This window comes from Limanda limanda, chromosome 9 (assembly GCF_963576545.1).
Source record: "Limanda limanda chromosome 9, fLimLim1.1, whole genome shotgun sequence".
In the NCBI taxonomy this organism is placed as follows: Eukaryota; Metazoa; Chordata; class Actinopteri; order Pleuronectiformes; family Pleuronectidae; genus Limanda; species Limanda limanda.
Window position 1 is genome coordinate 9,313,396 of NC_083644.1, and position 18,910 is coordinate 9,332,305.

At 42.0% G+C, this 18,910-nt stretch overlaps 1 protein-coding gene across 3 annotated transcripts in view; it reads left to right on the top strand.

Annotated features, from left to right (window-relative positions):
- Nucleotides 1–143: 143 nt before the first annotated feature.
- The window catches only part of dennd1b (DENN/MADD domain containing 1B), a 106,961-nt gene continuing 88,194 nt past the window's right edge, over nt 144–18,910 (top strand). For all 3 annotated transcript variants that reach the window (XM_061078317.1, XM_061078318.1, XM_061078319.1), the window contains exons 1-2: nt 144–228; nt 819–883. In XM_061078317.1, coding sequence (XP_060934300.1) covers nt 212–228; nt 819–883 — 82 coding nt within the window. In that variant the 5' untranslated portion in view covers nt 144–211. The remainder of the gene's footprint in view (nt 229–818; nt 884–18,910) is intronic.

Here is an 18,910-nt window from a genome sequence, read left to right on the forward strand (position 1 = left end):
TCGGACCTGGGAGAGGACGGGGACGAACTGCAACCTCCAGCCCGACCTCCGAGCATGTGTCCGCGGCGGCAGCAGCAGGGACCGGCGGCGGGGAAGTGACGGCCGGGACCGAGGAGGGGGACACGGGGGACAGCGGGGGGACAGACACGGTCCTGACAGCCGCTGCAGAGCCGAGCCGAGCCGAGCTGTCGCGATGTGGTAGCCCCGAACCATGGACAGCAGAATAAAGTAAGAGTCACACAACGGTCGAGCTAACGGCTAGAGTGAGTAGCTCCGGCTAACCGGCGGCAGCTGGACGGGAGAGCCGCCGGAGGAATGTTGTAATTCCTACCGCCATCACCCGGCATCATGTCCGGCTGTGGACTTAAAACCGCCGAGGCCAGCTGGCTGCTCCTCGGCTTCAGGTCAACCAGTCTGCTGCTCCTGCTCCTGCTAGCTCACCGCGTATTAGCCGCTTCGCTAGCCGAGCAGAGAGCCTCTAAACCGGGGGATACCTGTGGACACGACGCGGTCCTCAGCCTCACCTCCACAAGCCGGGTCCTGCTCGCCGTGACCCCGGTGTCCCCCCCGGTGTCCCCCCAGTGTCTCCCCCGGCCCATACATGAACACGTATCATTTATACATGCAGCTAACCTGGACATGAGACTTATGTCCACTGAAGTAGGCCAACTCAGGAGCTCAGAAATGCTGTGAATGTGCAGGAATCGAACAGTGACATTCTTGTTACACATGTGTGTGATGCTGTCAGTGTAATAACAGCTGCTTGTGATGTCCCCCAGAGAATCAACAGTGTGTGTGTCTTTTTGTTGTGCTTCCAGGGAGAGTCCAGACAGAACATTTGATCTGGTTCTGCAGGTGTCGTGTCCAGCATCTGAGCATGAAGGTATGTGATGGTACTACTACAACTGTCTGTGATCTGTCTGGGTCATACAAGTTTAAAAATAGGTTTCTGATCTAAAATGGATCGAGATACAGTTGAAACAAGTAGTCACTTAATTGTTTTATCAAAAGCATTTAGAACTGTTTTAGTAATTGATTGATCATTGATATAATTTTGTGTAAAACTGTGCAAAAGTTCATTGTATTAACTTCATAACTTGCCACTAAGGTAAATGCAAAAATAAGAGCTCAGGCGTTGGTCATACGTGAGGATGTGTCTGACACGTCTTCATAAAAGGTGTCTGCACACGATCAGTCCGCTAGAGTCTGTTTCACAACTCAATCTGCATTTAGTTTCATATTAACCTAGAAGCCAAATCAAAGCCAAATCAAAGGAAATTTATTAGATTGATGTATATTCATGTGAATCAAAATTAACACGGTTTGTTTGAAGATCGCACTTTGATATGTGGGAAGTTTTCGTTTAAATCTGACATTTTGAAGATGAAATGACAAATTGATTGATCGGGAAGGAATCGGTACTTTCTTTGATATTGAGAACATATATAAGTAGGGAAATTATTAGACTCTGGGCATTAATCAAACATTATTGGTTTCCATAGTTTTGGAAGTGAGGATTTTCTCAGTGTCATTTCCCTTGTGTCGTAAATAATTAATATATTTTGATTATGGTTATTTGACAAGCAAAACACAACACAGAAAACTGTTATTTAAACTCTAGAGAACATTCACACAGATCCAAGATCTTATAAAGAAAATAAGTAATTATTTTATGAAAAAAAAAGGGACGATAAATACGAATCTTAAATGATTGTGTCTGTGGCAGTAGCTTCTGTTTTCATTAAGGTTTTTATGTGTGCTTGCCAGTAGAATCTTTTTTGTTCACTATTTGTTTTTGCCAAATATTACTGTGTGTTGTGTAATTCCTGTAATTGTAAGGCTGCACCGCCAAGGTGTCGTGTAACGTCAGCAGCTGTGTTTACCAAACCTACTTGCACAGTATTTTAGGACAGACAGTGAGAATCACACAACAGTGCAGGTCTGAGTCGATGACAGCAATCATTATGTCTGCTGTGCTATTGTGTGTGTGCCCCGGAGAAGAACCTATTCTGTCATTAAGCCCCGACCATAAGTTCACCATTGTAGGCTTTTCTCTCGCAATCGTGACCCCACAGAGATTGTTTGAGCGAGATCACGCTTGGGTCAGCAAGCTGCATTAACAGTTCTGCTGCTTTCGGTGGTCAAACATTCCAGCAGCCGTGGTCGGGACAGAAAGTGGTCGGGCTAGCCTGGGAAATGACTGCAGGTGATGAAGAACAACATCATATTCTGCCTTTATGTATATGGGAAATAAAGTGACCAATACTTCACATCAGTATCCAGTGTCACCCGTCAAGTCAAATATCATGTAAAAACATTTTCATAGCATATTACACCAGCTGTCTTATTTTGCCCACTGAGTTTTGACGTTAAGGAGGTGTTATGTGGACGGTTCACTCGTGCAGCTGCTGAGCTGACCAGAGGAGGCTGAACGTTGTCCTTGGATGTAGTTCTGATATTGGATTTTAAACCAAACTCATAAACCACCGGCCTGTGCTGTAATAACTGACTTCCCCCACGTATGATCCAGGGTCAGACTCATATCCGGACTTCTGCTCCCTGGAGCACAGCTACAGAGCAACGTTTGCAAACCCCTCCAGTCAAATGGAACATGAGCATTCTGGGCAGTCATTTGACTGAAGCACACTAGCCGCTCTGTGCTGAGCCCTGATTGGACAGAAGAACATCCCCGTTGAGGAAGTTATGTTGTAGATGTGTATCTGCCAGCAGGGGCTTACGGTTGTGGTGGCTTGTTTTTTAAAGGAGCAGTTTCAGATGGCCATATGAGGAATGAATCACTTCTCTCTGAATCTAATCAATTTCCCTTTCTTTGTCTTGGCTTTCGCTTAAGTTTATAGGAAATGAAATGCTTCTTGAATGGTAACACTGTGCTGAATGGACTCTTAGGGCCTAACTGGATTGATTGCGTAAAAATATTATTTATGTACATGTGTCAAGCTCTAAAATATGGCTTTTCCCTTAGCTCTTGTTTGCATTTGCCTTAGTGTAATGCTAGGTACTTTTATTATGCGATGAAAGGGTTAATGCTGTGAGTCATAACACACCGGCTTTGGCCATGATATGAAACCTTCTCAGTCACTCGCCACAAACTGGAGCTGCTTCTTCTGCGGCCAAACATTAGGTGTGTTGCCAAAAGGCAGCACTTCGCATTCACACAGTATCTTCCCACTACCTCACAGAGGCAAACAAATAACAGTGCAACGGTGACAGACTATTACATCGTCATAGCAACGTAGTGTAAAAAGCATTTGGAGAAGTGGAAGGTTTCGGCTTGCTCATAAATTTCATATCACCTCACAGTTAAGGGAATTCACGTTTAAATTAAGAGTGATTCTGACTGGATTTCCGTTTCTGTGAAATCCTTCCACCAGCAATTTGGTTTACTGTGCTCTGTGCGTTAACATGACTGAAAGGGTGTATACTCTTTGTGTGCCTGGAAAGCGTGTGTGTGTGTGTGGGTGTGTTTGTGTGTGTGTTCAGGGTTTTGCTGATGCCGCACTAATGTTTTGCCACTCTCACCACATCCTGGTTGTGCAGGTCTGAAACAAGATCCGTATGACACGATCTAGCTTAGAGTGTAGTGGGGAGATCAATTTGTTAGTAGTTGTAATGATCAAAATGCAGAGGTAAAAAATACCTGCACTGAAGTCAGACACAAATGGCTTTGCCTCTTTATAGGTGGTCAGTAAAGCTTTCCCACAACTTCCTGTGTTAACTGGGTTTCACACCTCCTGTAGTCTGCAAAATATGTGCAGATAACACCCACATATGTGCAGACAGGGTTCCTATAAGCTTGTTATTTAATAAGTTGTTTCACGGTGACCTTTTGGTACCACTGGTCTCAGAATAGATTCCTCACTCATTATATCCGTGACATTTTGCAACAGAAACTGGCTGAGTTTGAAGTTCACAAGGTTATAATTCTTGCAGGCCAGCATTTTCTAAATGAAGTTGTTAATGCTTAAAATTAATGAGTAAATGTTAATTGTAAAAGTTCGGATAGAAAGTACATCGACCGAACAAATACACAAAATCACCCGACAGTAATTGTGCATGCACGGGAAATAGCTTCCATCTGTGGAGTAATTTTAGTAGCTTGACTTGTACTTACTTCCCATATAGCAGGGATTACTGGGCCTTGTGCACCATTAGGAACTGTTATCTGAGCCAGTGGTGCAGGTGTGTAGATAGATACACACATTTTAAAAGAACAACCAATTCGCTGTTGTAAGAAAAGGGAAATTTATTTTGTATGTACAATGGCTTGATTTTGTGCGAGTGAGATTGAACTGACAGCATTACTCTTTTTTTTAACTGATCACAGCCTATCATTTTGTGTATTTTTAATCCTTAGATTGGTTTATGAATAATTATTGCTCATTCTTTTTGTGCACAATTGATCAAAGAAATTGAGTTTACGAAGGACGAACTGTTAAAGTAGGTAGCATGGAGCTTCATGGGTTGGTTTAACTTTCGCTGTCTGTTCCTGGCGAGCATCCACAGAAACAACATACCAATCAAGCCGAAGATAACAAACACACAAGTGCTAAACAAATAATACAGAAGGTTTAATTTTAGTAAGGACTTTTTCCAGGCTGTTTGAGTTGCGGTCTCCAAACTTGTCAGTAATTGAGATACTATGAAAGCATCAACATTCCATAACTGGAGTGTTGCTGGAGGGGGAAAAAAACAATAAAATAAAGCTCACAGCTACAATGGTGGCGTTGTCAATATCTGGCCCCACACTTCTAACCATGGATGTGTGGGTAGATGACAGACACTGGCCCTTTTTCCTCCTGCAGGTCCACGGAGACCTGGCCTCCCTGTTCAGCTCGAGCTCAGTTCCGCTTAGCTCTGTTGGCTCAGTGCTCCGTGGATGCTCAGGCTGTGAGCGAGCGTTGCCTGAGAGCGTGACTGGCATGCTAGCTACTAGCGGCCCTGGCTACATAAAGCCATATTGATGTGTTTCCAAGATGCTGCCACAACTAGCAGATGACACTAATGCTGCCAAGGCAGTAGGTGGGGACAGATGCTACCTGTCCTCACCCGCTCTCTCCAGCCAGATTGTTACCAGTAACAAAGCAATAAACTTAATAGATCAGCATATCAATTTTACCGCAACATTCATGCTGCAATTAGGAGAACGATTTATTGTTTTAGAAAAAAACTCATGAGGGCAGCTTGGTTAGAAATGAGACTTCACAGAAGTGAGATCCTGGGATTGAAATCAAGCCCTGGTTCCTCTCTTTGTGCTTTGCTTTCTGTTTCTCACGCTGACTTTTCCCTTTTTGTCAGTCCTCCTCCCACAGTTCAGATATGCAGGTCAGATGAATTTGGAGCTCTACCTTGTCCTTGGGTGGACGTGAATGTTTCTCTGTGCACTGAGATAGAGTGACATTCTGTCCAGGTGGTTTTCCTGCCATTTACCGCTGACCTGAGACCCACATACCACCACAGGATTAAACAGTTTTACAGATTTTATTTTATTAATATAGTCCAAAACCTCAAATTTGTCCTTAAATGGTTTTGCATATGACACCTTTGAATATTTCTTTTGAGCGGTAAACTCAATAATATGACAAAAAAAAAAATCTGCATTTCATGGGTTGAACAAGGCTCATAATGCCACCCAGCAATTAAAACCTACTTTGACCTTGCAAGGCCGATGCTGAGTTGATGCCCTCTAATTAAATACTGGTGGGTCTATTATCAGACTGGGAAAATGGTTCTTATTGACAATTTGCATCTGGTTTTATTCCAGTAGTGTAACATTACCTCTGTAACCTTCCCCGTGGTCCTCCACCACACTAATGCTCACAGGGGATTCATGAGGAGAAAAGTCCTCCACTTCTAAGGAGAACAATGTGGCAGAGGTGTCTTGCGATTCGGAAATGTTACGACATTGACACTGTCACTCTTACATCCAGCCCTGCCCCCCCCCCCTTCCCCCCTCAGTTTCCTGCCCAGTTTTTAGCCTTTTTCAATATTATCAGTGTGTAAACTAAGGATCAGAGCTGCGGGTGAAGTTACACCTAAAAGGATTGTTGTCATTTTGTTTGTGGCTGTCAGTTATGGACCATTGTTCATGTGTCTTTTCTTTCATGTCTGACACAAGTGACAGGTTTATTGTCTACTTTGGTATTTCAATGAGTTTGTCACTAAATGCTGCCTGAGGTTCTACTGTTCAAACATAAGAGCACTTTCATAAGTTCAGCGACTCCTTCAGATATTCATCAAGAAAAAAACAGAAAGCAGAAGTAAAGAGTAGACATGTTTTAATGCTTTGATTCACTTGGCCTTATAGCTTCACTTTGTCCAATTATGCAAAAGTTACTTCAGTTCTGTATCCAAGGAACATTTTCGCTGAGACCCGGAGGTTTCTCGGTGTCACCTGCTGTTCGCTAGTTATTATCAATCTGCCTCTCTCTCTGCCGTCGCCCTCTCAAGTAACACTGTGATGTTCCATTTATTCCCCGTTGGCTTTCACCTCTTCCCATATCCACCCTCCGTACCCGTAGAGCAAAACTCCTCTGTAGAACTTTTAGAAAAGGTTGAACGTTGACATTCTGCAAAATGTCAGAATTGCTCCTTGACCCGAGCGTTGCCGGTTCTGCATTCTGATTGGATCCCGGCTGTGTGTTGAGTTCACGGCTCACACTCAGATGGGAGGCCATTGGAGTACTAACAGATGCCATGGCAACAAGGAGGGTGTTGATTGGTCATTAGAGAGGCCACACTCTTCCACTCACACTCCTGAGAAGACCCCAGGGTCTCACACTTTGTTTATCTCACAACCCTCCTTCCTTTCTCTTTTGTCTCACTCTCATGACTTCGCTAAATTGGCTCTTTTACAAAGAACCAGATATCATCCAAGACTCTTTTGTCTTTTATTCTGTTTCCTCTTAAAAAGAACCGAGGAAGTCCCTTAACTCCCCTACCGTGGTATGATAATTAACACAGTATGAGTTAACTTTGAGAATTCCCTCTCACTCTGTGTCCTCGGAGTGGCGATAGGATTACGTTTGAGCCACAATCCAAGTTATAGCAGTCTAACCTCTCTTTGTGTTTGCATCCACGGTCTGGGTCAGAGGGTATTTTGGGCTATTTGTGAAGTTTGTGGAGTTTTCATGACATGATGTACTTAAACTTTGACCTCTGGACGGCACTCCAAAAGTCCATAGCAGTAGCAGGGACTATTACAGGACTATTTGTGAAATTGTATTACTGGTGTGGAGATCAGAACATTATTAAAGGTGTTTCACCTGAAACTATACAATAAAATATCCTAAACATCGATAAAATGTTGGACAGTATAAAGTTGTCAAAATAAATTAAATGTGAATGTAAAGATGAAATGAATGTCTTGGTAAAAAGGCAAAATCTATTATAAAGACCCACAAAGAACCTTTATTTATTTCAGAAATAAAGTGTCGACTTATCAGTGTGAATCTATGGTAGAGCTTTTAATTATGATATTATCCCCTTTTCTTTTCAAGAGTGTCACACAGTGAGATACAACCCAATGCTTGTTCGTGCATTTTTTGATTTTTGGCAAGTCAGTGTCATTGCTTCTCTGTGGTCTCCAGCCTGGTTCTTTTGTTCAGGTCTGGAGTTATTTGTATCTCCCTACCCGCAGTCACTCACCCATTCAGTAGCTGTGTAGTGGCCTGCTGCTTCCTGGGTCCAGTTCCAGCTCTTTTCTTATTTAAAAGAGGTGGAAGCAAGTGCTGCCCTTTACATTTCATCCTAACCGGTTTGGGTTCAGACTATATGGAGAAGCGCTATATATACATATATCTATATATTAACAATTTTACCGATATGTCTGTGAAAAGTTCATATTGGCTGATCGTTATCTGACAACTTCTAAATTGGTCTGGCTCTAAAGTGAATAATATCCTCCACGTTCAATGCAGGAGAATTACACATTACCGGCAATATTATTTCTCTTAACGTTATTGTCTGGTTTTTCTTGGTGTATGGAGATAAAAATAATTCTGTCCAGGAACAGCTGCCTGTTTCACGCATACATGCATTACTCACGTAGCAAATCTCCCGTCTCGACCCGTCCCTCCTTTTGCATATCCACTTTTTCTTTGTGATCACACCTTGTTTGCACAGTCTCAATCAAGGTGCCATACTTCTCACCTCCCCTCCTGACTGTCACTCGTTATGACAGGGACACACGGGCTCTGCAGGGAGAGCAGAGGGAACAGGTCACCGGGAACTTTTTAGGTGGTGCCATGTGACCTCACGACACATGTTCTCACACCCAATCACACACACATAATCACACACGCACACACACTGCTAGTGGACTTTTCTGTTACTTCTTCCGAGTACAGGGTATTATTGGCCAATCCTCGAGGAACTGGGGCAAAACGAGGTGGACTTGGACAGGGAGGAAAGGAGGGAGATGGAGTGAGGGGGGGGTTGGATATGCTGATGGCAGTAGTCTATAAATTGAGAGGTGAGATACTGTGGGGGTTGCAGGCTGCAGTTTTCCCATTCACGGAGATAGTGGAACGCTGAAGCTCCAGGGGAATACAGTGTTTTGTGTGTCTGTGATAGCAGTTATACATTTGTATCGTGTGTGTGTATGTGTTAGTATGTGTGTGCATGGCAGCATGGATGTGTGTGGCTGGGCATGAGAAAGGGAGACAGAAGAGCTGCAGGAGGCTCATCTGAATTCACTAATGCTTCAGACGGGCAGAACATGGAAAGACTTCCAGGCACTGACTCTCACAGGCTATTTTTAGACTGACCCCCTCCTCCGCGGAAAAGTGAGGAAAAGGAGGGACCTGATCAATAATTTAAAATAAGATGATTTTGATGAATGCAGAAGAGGATCATCCCCTCACCTTCACCTCACAGCATTGTGTTTGGTGGCTTGTTTTGTGTGTTTGCGTGCATGTGCTATTTATCATTCTCATGGCAGATGAATGTATTCCCATGTGACCGCTCTAAGTTATTCTCTAGAGAGCTGTTGGAATTTAATGTGTTAAAAATAAACATAGCAAAGGCTAAGTTAGTGTCCAGCTGAATTTAGCTTCCATCTCTTTCCAGTAGAATTGATGGCCAGGAGTTTTCAGTATAAGTTCAGCACAGCAGATGGCATAAGCATGTACAACCAAACGCACACAAATGCATGCAACCAATTATTCAAACAACAATGATTGGCTAGTTCTACTGCATGTAATACCTATGTGGCCTAGTTTAGCCCACAAATGAACAGGATTAGTGCAGCTCCTGCTTTAATGGAGCTTTAGTGATGTTAATCTGTTCTAGTCTGACAAATTGGATTTCATACAAAAAAAGATGTGCTCAAAAATATGGTGACTTCCATGACTGTCATGTGGAGCAGATTTCATGATGACAGGATTTTAACAGGATTTGGGGATGACTCACTCATCATGACCACAGCAAACAGTCGATTCCTCACACCATGCGCAGAGGGATTGCGGCAATGTCGTATTTGTCAGTGAAACCGGGAAGCAAGTGTCAGACCGGTTCCCTGGTTGGCTTTTGGAATGTTGCAGAACATTCCCTCTGTGATACACGAGAGGTTATGACATGTTTTGTTTGGTAAGATAATCTTCAAAGATAAACATCCCTTGGATCTTTTTTAAACGTAATCGCCAGATACAAAAAGCTAATATAAGTCTATAAATAAATTACACACAACACTTCAGCGTCACCACCAATATGCTTCCACTTTGTTAATTCATTTAGATCAGGGGTCACCAACCTTTTTTAGACTGAGAGCTACTTCGAAGGTACTGAGTAGTACGAAGGGCTACTTGTTTCCAGTGGTGGGAAGTAACAAAGTAGAAATACTTCGTTACTGTACTTAAGTAGATTTTTCACATATCTGTACTTTACTTGAGTATTTATTTTCCTGACGACTTTTAACTCGCTACATTTGAGCAAAAATATCTGTACTTTCTACTTCTTACATTCTCAAAACTGGCTTGTTACTTGAGCAGCGGAGGTTGGCGTAACGTGCACCTTTACACACGGCGCACCTCTCGCTCTCTTGCTCCTGCAGGAGCTCGGTTCAGTCTTTATTATTAGGGCCAGAGCACTGACAGACGTGAGGCCCTATTGAAATTGTAAGGATTATTATTCAGGCAAATGAATTTGGTTTTTGAGGGCCTTTATTAGGTGACTTTACATAATTTTTTGAAGGTATTCCTTTTTCGATTCACATTCGTTTTCCCTTTCCTGCTTCGTGTCAACATCTGCACATAAATACATAGCTCGAAGCAGCAAGTGATTAACTTTTCTTAAAGAAAATATTGAAAGTATTTGGTTTAAACAAAAACTGTTGGTAAATAGATTATCATTGGTTGGCCGTGTCTACTTAGTCTTACATGTCCAAGTCCAACAAAACAAACAGATTTAAAACAAGTCGAGATGGAAAAACAAACAACACAACCAATTATATAAGCAAACGCAAAAACAACTTTCAGCCAACACAACCAAAAACAAACACTGTGTCGTGGACTACTGCATATTCACGCACACAATTCAGGTTTTTTAATGGACCTCGCCAAATGGAACCCTGGGTAATCAGGCCCAGTTTTCCACTCACTATAATGCCAATATAATTTTTGCAAAGATATTATATATCTATATATTGCAAAACCCAATCCTTAGCCGCCCTTTGTGCTGACTCAACACAACTTAGAAGCTGTTGAGTCTTTATATATATATTGTACAAACTGGCTAATGTGTACAACTTCAAGCAGGGTTGTGTCTTCACTTTGTCGTCCCTACAGGCAAGATACCCTACAGGTGTATTGTCACCCTGCTGGAAACAAATGCAAACACAAACACAGGCCCATTCAGTGAAGAGAGTCTAATGATAAATAAACAGGCTTACATGTAGATGAGAGGACAAGCTGGCGGCAGGTATACAGGCAGGTAAACATCCAGGCAGTTACAAAATACAGCTAATAGACACAAAAGGTTAATTTGGTCTATTAGTGTTCTTAGGTAAAATCAAGAGGCACTTGTTTATTCTGTTGTGTTGATTCTTTGTTGTCGCTAGAAGTTCAGATGCACTTGTCCAATACTACTTTAACCTCAGCATCTCGGGTTCAAAATTTGTAAAATTATACATTATATATATAGTGTTGTTATAATTTTTCAGTCAGTTGAAATAAATCCTGAACTGAACAATTTTGGGTTGTTTGTCTGTATAGGCCTACTATAAAAAGCACTTAGCATTTTTAATTTTGGTACTTGTACTTTTACTTTTGATAAAGTACATCAGATACTTTTGATACTTAAGTACATTTAATATGAGCAACTCTAAGACTTTTACTCAAGTCATTTTCTGACAGGTGACTTACTTTTACCAAAGTCACTTTCAGGTAAGATATCTGTACTTTTACTCAAGTATGGCTTTCAAGTACTTTATACACCACTGCTTGTTTGATACAAACGTCCTGAATAACAGAGTTGCACAGATCACCTTTTAATATTATTAATAATATATGTGAAGAGACTGTCTGATCAAGTTAATGTTAATTATTCTTTGAAATAATTATTAACAATGATTTCCACAACAATGATTGTAGGAAACAGATATATTAATACATGCAACATTTATTTCTGTTAAACTGTTTCAACTTTGCTTAAATTCAACTTAATTGAAGTACTTTTGGTGACATTTATCACTACATGCCTCCATCAGTCTGTTCTTTTTCAAAAGTAGATAAATAACCAAATAACCACTTATAAGCACTTTGTTACAAGATGATAAAGCTCAACCAGAAATAACACATGCATATGACTGGGGTGTAATGTTTCTATGTGTCTTCTTCATTTTTTGGGTCTCATACTGTCAGCTGCCAGAGTTTTCAGACCTCAAATCCATACAAGTCTCTCCTCATGCACAGGGAGCCGCTGCAGAGGAGCTGAAGCCGCGGGCTGCTGACCACTGGCTACAGCGAAAGAGCGATTTGTTTACTGCTCCGCCGTTAAAGATATGCAGACGTCATAACATTAGTTCGGCTATAATATTAGTTGCGCCTCACATTTCCTCCTAACGGTTGCGCGCCCCACACAGTTTGAGAATCTGTCACTACGTTTACATGATGGCAGAAACCCGATTTCGGCCGAAATCGGGTTTCTCTATCCATGGGGGGTTAACTGCTCTATCTCAGGGTACATGGCACTGAAAAATCCGACTCTTGTCCGAAAGCATTTCATACCCCGCTACGATAGGTGGCGCTGTTTTCATTACAGCTAGTGGTGATACAGCCATTTCCGCTTGACCTCGTCACCACTAGCAACCATAAACAACAACAGCCTTCAACTCAGCATGCGAGAAAGATGACGAACAGAGAGCAAGGTGAAGCTACGTCCCTCTACATGATGTTGTGCATGTTTACTCTAGGAGTACTGCGAATGTGAACGGCGCATTTGATTAGAATGGTTTGTTTGTTTGTGCCGGCCGGCCGGCACCGGGCAGCGACATTTTATCTAACTGTCGACTTCCGGGTCACGGCCAGGGAGGGAGAGGGGGCAGGATCTCAAGCATGCGCAAAGACGTCATCTCCAGTTGTTGTCTAGCTTCCAGAGTTACATGCGCGCGTTGTCCGATATACGGCCAAATTCGATCTACTTATCTGGGGGTGGTTATCCAACTTCAGTCGGACACAAGAAATCTAGATTTGTGGAGTTACATGACATGGATCTTTGATTGAAACCGGACAACGCCAGAAATCGGGTTTCAATCGGACACATGTAACCGCAGTGACTGCTCTGAGCGAATGATTGGGGGCGGAGCCCCGGGGCCTGTGTGTGTGTGTGCTGTCTGGACACACACACACGTCCCCCTCCCGGTCGCGCGCCCTAGCTGTTTGAGAATCACTGGCATAGAGTGAGATGGTTTGACTATTTTTTTAATTTCAAATTTAATTATTTTTTCGTTTTTAAAAAAAAAACATTTTTAATTTTTTTTTTTTTTTTTTAATTTAGAGCATGCCTTGCGGGGTCCCTGCGGGCGACCAGGTGCCCGCGGGCACCGTGTTGGTGACCCCTGATTTAGATCATTAACCTCCTCTGCAAGCCCCTTTTTCTCTTAAGTTATACCTCTTTAACACCAGAATTAGAAGTTATACACCTACTAAAAAGTGATTGAGTCCACTGCTGTATTACCAGTGTTGTATCTTGATGATGAGAGCATGATACGAGAAAGGGCTACTGGCTGTTTGCACCAACGCACCAAAAAGTGCAGCGTCAGCGTCTCATGACAAAATGAAGAACATGAAGAAATAAGTGCGGTCGTCTAATGCAGAGTCATCTTGGTGAATGGCGATTATATCCATTCCCATTGCAGACAAAAGTCAGATGTAGTGGGGTTTTTGACCAGTGGAAAAGAGGCTTTAGTAATAGTTTGGGAGTTGTGACTACATTGGTTTTCATGTTTGGCATGATGACATTTAATGTTCCCGACTTGTTAGCAACCCCCTGTTTTAAGACACGCAAATTTGTATGTGTTATGTAGTAGAATAAAATGTGAAAATGTTTTTAGCTTGTGAACAGACCTGATTTTAGAAGTCAAACCAAAAAACCCATTCATGAAACCCTTCAACGTCAGGACGAGGGAACCAAAAGTGCAAAAAGTATTACTTATTTAGGGGTTTTGGACACATTCCTGCAGCCCTGTATATTATAAATTTATAAAGCTTTTCATATAAACCAAACCATATTAAACAAGACACAACTTTCTCTGAGATTTTCCTGCATGAACGTGGAAAGATTTCAACAACATTGCATATATTCGTCTTTCCTACTGTATTTTTTTTTAGCAAATAACATCCAATATGAAATCACAAGTATTTATTTTGAAAGGTATTCTGAAGGATCTCCTGCCATTCTGTAAATCGCATTTGCAGACAGACCGAGGAAGCAGAGAAAGACGGAGCTTGTTACAGAGGATGATGTCTCTTATTTTCTGGGGTCACGGCCTGCTGCCACATAGACTGATGTGAAACTGTCCCAAAGATGATTCGAAAGACAGAAATTTATTTTCTCCGGCAATTAAGGAAATCAACCTACTTATTGATATGATGCGAGTACCGGTATCTTGACATCTAGACTGCTGTCCTTTAGACCTCAATTCTGTGGCCAAGGCCGAAACCCATGTCAAGCAGAACTAGTAGTGCAAGGCCACTGTCTGTGCTGTCATTTCAGCTTCTCTCCTCACTGTTTACATGTCAACAGCTATGCCCTGAGGCTACGTCTCTCCACTCAAGGCCGCTGCCTTGTTGCCTAACACCACACAATTACTGTGAAGATGATGGCGTTTACATGCGTGTTACCCCTACCGGCCCTTAATTTGGTTCTGGCCTATTTTTCAAGACTGAAAATATAGGTCGATCTTGATGCCTTTGTGAGTGTCTGAGACCATTTATCATCGCAAATCACTTTGTTTTGGTGGATAGACGCACAGACAAAACACATTTATGCTTTCCTCTCTTCATCTACCTTTCAAATCCTCCTGCCTGCTTCTATTGTTGGGGGGATTTTCTATGAGTGGAATACCAGCTAATTACCTCACTGAATGGGAATTAGTTAAAATGAGACCAGCAGTTGTATGGATCTAAATTTAATTGACATTGACGTAACAATGTAGGACAAACCCATGTTATTTAGCTGGGCTGCAGGACCTGCTGCCGACCAGGGCTGAACTGGTCTGACTTTGAAAGGATATCTTTTTTTAATTAGTATGTAATTACTACAAGATTATTTTAGCATCATTGTAGATGGTGGTCAATATTTAATTGGGTATTTTAGGAGGAAGAGTCTAATTCGAAATCTAAAAACAGTGACAATAAATATCTTTTCAAGTTATCTCAACTCTACCATGTTTTCAGTGTTTTATTCTTTAGTTCCATTGCTAAAACCTAAAATCAGTCCTAAATATGCAGGATTTCCAAAGATCCAAATTATTATTCCCCGAGTAATCTCCCAATGCTAAAGAAAGTCCTAAAAGAAATTCCTGGATCCGCCCCTGTATCCAGATCCGCCCAAAAGTTGAATGGATTCTTTGTTGGCTCACGCTCCGTCCTACGTTCAAACAAACTGGGGCAAAAACATGACGTCCTTGGCAGAAGCAATCAAGGGCGTAACAATTCAAACAAATCCACGGTTTGAATCAGAGACTTGCGCCATGGTTCGGTTCATACCTCATATTTCTTTTGTTCTTTTTTATTGATTAATTAATTAATTAGAAAAATAATTATTCAGAATTTGGGGTTTTGTAATTGAGTGGTTTATCAGTCATCTCTATGGAACTACAGCATTAAACCTGAGTCGCATGTGAATTGTGGAGGACATGGAACTAAAGCTGGGACAACAGCCAGAAGTTAATGGGTCCAAATGTGTGTGAAAGTGGGTGTAGTTGTTATACTATCATGTCATAGCTAGTGCTGTCACTTGTTGGCTTTGCACATTTCAGTTCAAGTGAGATTCAGAGAAGGTGCAGTATCAGTGATGCATTGTGACTAGTACAGATGATTTTGATTGTTGACGGGGGTAATTATCGGGTCAGAGGATGTTGGTTTTTACTTACCTATTTGAATTTAGATCATGATGCTACTTGATGCCATCAAAGGTAATGGTGCAACCATATCTTCATTAAAAGGTTGTTGAATATTGTTAAATCCTGCAAATTACATCGTGCAAGGTGAATTCACATTTTAGATTGAGCTTGAACCCTGGAAGCCACTTAGATAAAACTGGATAAAGGAAATGGAGAATCAAATAATAGATGACCTACACCTGACTTTTTTCAGTGACTATCACAAAAAAATCCCCTCAGAAGTTGGTGTTCTCTAAAACTTCACTCTTACATTTTAAATGAAGCCAGTTGAATATTTGGGAAATGTTTGTATCACAGTGTGTTTGTTTCAGTGGTTGTAAAGAATTTGCCCTGTTTTTTTTTCTGTTCGCATTTTCCACCGTCAGTCCTGTGGTGCATTGAGACCCCTGTGAGCGTGTTTGTACGCTTTTAACAGATACAGATGTATTGTCATCCCTGTGGAAAGATTGGCTGACTCACTGACTGTCTGCCTGCCTGACTGAGAGCTGTCTGTCTGTCAGCCTTTGCATGTGAACTTCAAATCACAGCTCTGCAGCACCGAGCATGTAGCCGCCAAAGGCAAGGCTTTACACTGTCATCAGCACCACACGGCTGCCTCTGGGTGCTGTGCCATATGACATTAACTGAGATCGATCCTCTCCACACCTCAAGGAGCTGCTGTGCTACACACAGTGTTTTCTCTGATGCTGAAACCACCACCTCAAAGACAAGAAAAGGAACTCTCTCCCAAGCATATGTAACTGTCTGGCAATGACCTGATCTCCAGCTTTTCGGAAACTTTTTAAGTTGTGCATCCAAAAACAATATTTTGTCAGGCTCATCAGGCAAAGGTGCCTATTCTGTCACATGGGACGTCAGCACAAAATTCAGGGATTTCTTTTTTTGACAGAAGAGCTTCAATAACAGTGTGCAACCACAACAAATAGTCTCTGCCCAGGAATAACAACAACCTCGAAATTATCTTTTATAATGACCTTGTTTTCGTCGGAGCTTGTTTCTTTGTCTGTTTGTTATTTCGCAGGATTATGCAAAAATGACTGGACGGATTACCACAAAGTTGGTGGAAGGATGCAGATCCAGGAATTTCTTTTCACTTTCTTTAACATTGCGAGATGGGGTGTTTTTCCATAATATTTTCCTTTGATTTCTCAGACAATAATGAATAGATCTTGATGAAAAAATCTGACATATTTAAAAGACGGACCATTTATACTCCAATAAAAATCTGGAACAAGTGAATATACATTTGGTTTCGTAAGGGACTGTTTCAGTATCGACATGGTCTAGCGTACAAAAATAAGGCCGATAAAGTGAATTGTACTGTTTGCACAGGTTATATTCATGTCTTTTTATGCATATTAGATTGATAAAAGAGATATTAATTTACTATGCCTTCGTAGATGCTGTTATTTGACTGAAGCAGATGGTTGAACCATATGGAAAGAATTACATGAAGAACATCCAGCCAACAACTGGTGACGGAATCACCGTTACCTGTGCTGCTGCAGTCTATCCTCCGTATTTCTCCATGGATTTGGAAAATAAACATCTAGATCAGATCTGGGATTTCCTACTTTGAATTATGTCTTAGATTTTTAGTTCACATCCCTGCCTTAATGGAAGAGCTCAATTTCCGTGGCAACTGCATATCATGCAGCGTGAAGAAAGTTGGAGAGTAGTCTGTCTGGGGAGATACCGGTTTGTTTTTCTTTATCTTAGGAGGCTAACACTCCCCCTACAAACATGCTGTCTGTGTGTTGGATTGAAGATGCAGTCATGCGGAGCTTGTCTTTGACATAATGTTGGACCAGTATGGAATCTGACTGGGAATATCAACGTTGATATGTGGTGATACACAGAGGCTGTCACAAAGGTTGCATCCATATGCTGTGCCACTCACTCGTGAAGCTGTGAAATTGGGTTGCATCCCAACTAGCCTGGAGACAGTATCGCTTTCACTTCTCTCTTTCTGCGTCCCTCCCCACCTCTTCTCCCCCTCCTTCTCCCTCTCTATCGCTCTCGCTCTTTCTCAGCTCCTTCCTCTGCTGAAGCATTTTTCCTCATAAAGCCGTGAAGACGGAACAACTAATGTGGCATTAATAGGGTCACATCATCACCATGCAGCTCTTTCTTTCTTCTCCTTCCAGTGAGGCTGAGGCAGTTGTTTATCTTCTTCAGATGTAGCTGTAGAAATGGCTTAGAAATCCCCCAGGCCAGCATCTCTCACATTTGAAGCCTGCCAGTTGATTTTTTTTTTGGCTGGTAAAGCAGGCTCTACCTCAGAGGTTTTCTTTTTGTTTATTTAAGATTTCAAGCTAAAAACGGAATTAAGTTGTATCACTCCTCTGCAAATGGAGACCTGTTTGCAGACCGAATCTAGATCTGTGTTGTGATAAATTTGTCAGTGACTTTTAAAAGAAATGGTTTAAGAAATATGCTGTTTGAGTGTTTTGCATTAGCACATCATGTTTCGTTTGCGATCCAGTAACCAATTTGATATCAAACGTAAATGTCTTCTAATTTAATTCAGGTCTTTCACGGTTTCTGTCATTCCCAAAGCCTCATGTTTAACAACATAGTGTGACAAATCAGTATTAGTTAACTTGAGGACCATATCATCGTTTAAGAAGTTTCTCTTTTCTCCAAACCTTACTAAATCAGCATGAAATGTAATGCCATTTGCAGTGTGCAATCTGAGACTTGATGGGCCAAGGGGGGGAGAAGGAGTTTTAAACGTGTGTGAGTGTGTTTTTCTTTCTGCTGGCTTTTGAAAGACGCCTTAATCTGCTTACTCCTTTAATTGTGAGTGAGGGGTTGGGCCTCCTCCTGGCCAGAATAAGGCTACTGATCCAGAAGTAAACCGATGACCACCACAGTTATTCCTTCCCTTAGGTTGTGCAGCCCCCCAGTCTTCTTTCGCCACACCTCGTCTCCTCCTCCTCCACCATACCCTCCCTCAGAGGGGAGAAAACCCCTTGTTCTGACAATAGACATTTTTTGCCATATGTTGGCTTGACATCTTCATCAGGTTCACAGCAGGTTACCTTAGTTAACTTTCACTCCACTGCCTGATGGGATTTTCTCCCTCTGTTTCTCCAATCGGCCCAGGCTCAAAGTCTAGACGGCCTCCGAGGCAGGGTCCTTGCAGCCCTGTGCCCACAATGGCAGTATTGTGGATGGTTAGTAGCGGTAGCTTCCTCCCATTACAGCAAACAGGCTAGTGCTAAAACAATGCTTTTGTCTGGGGGCATGTGAGGGGGGCCTAATCCA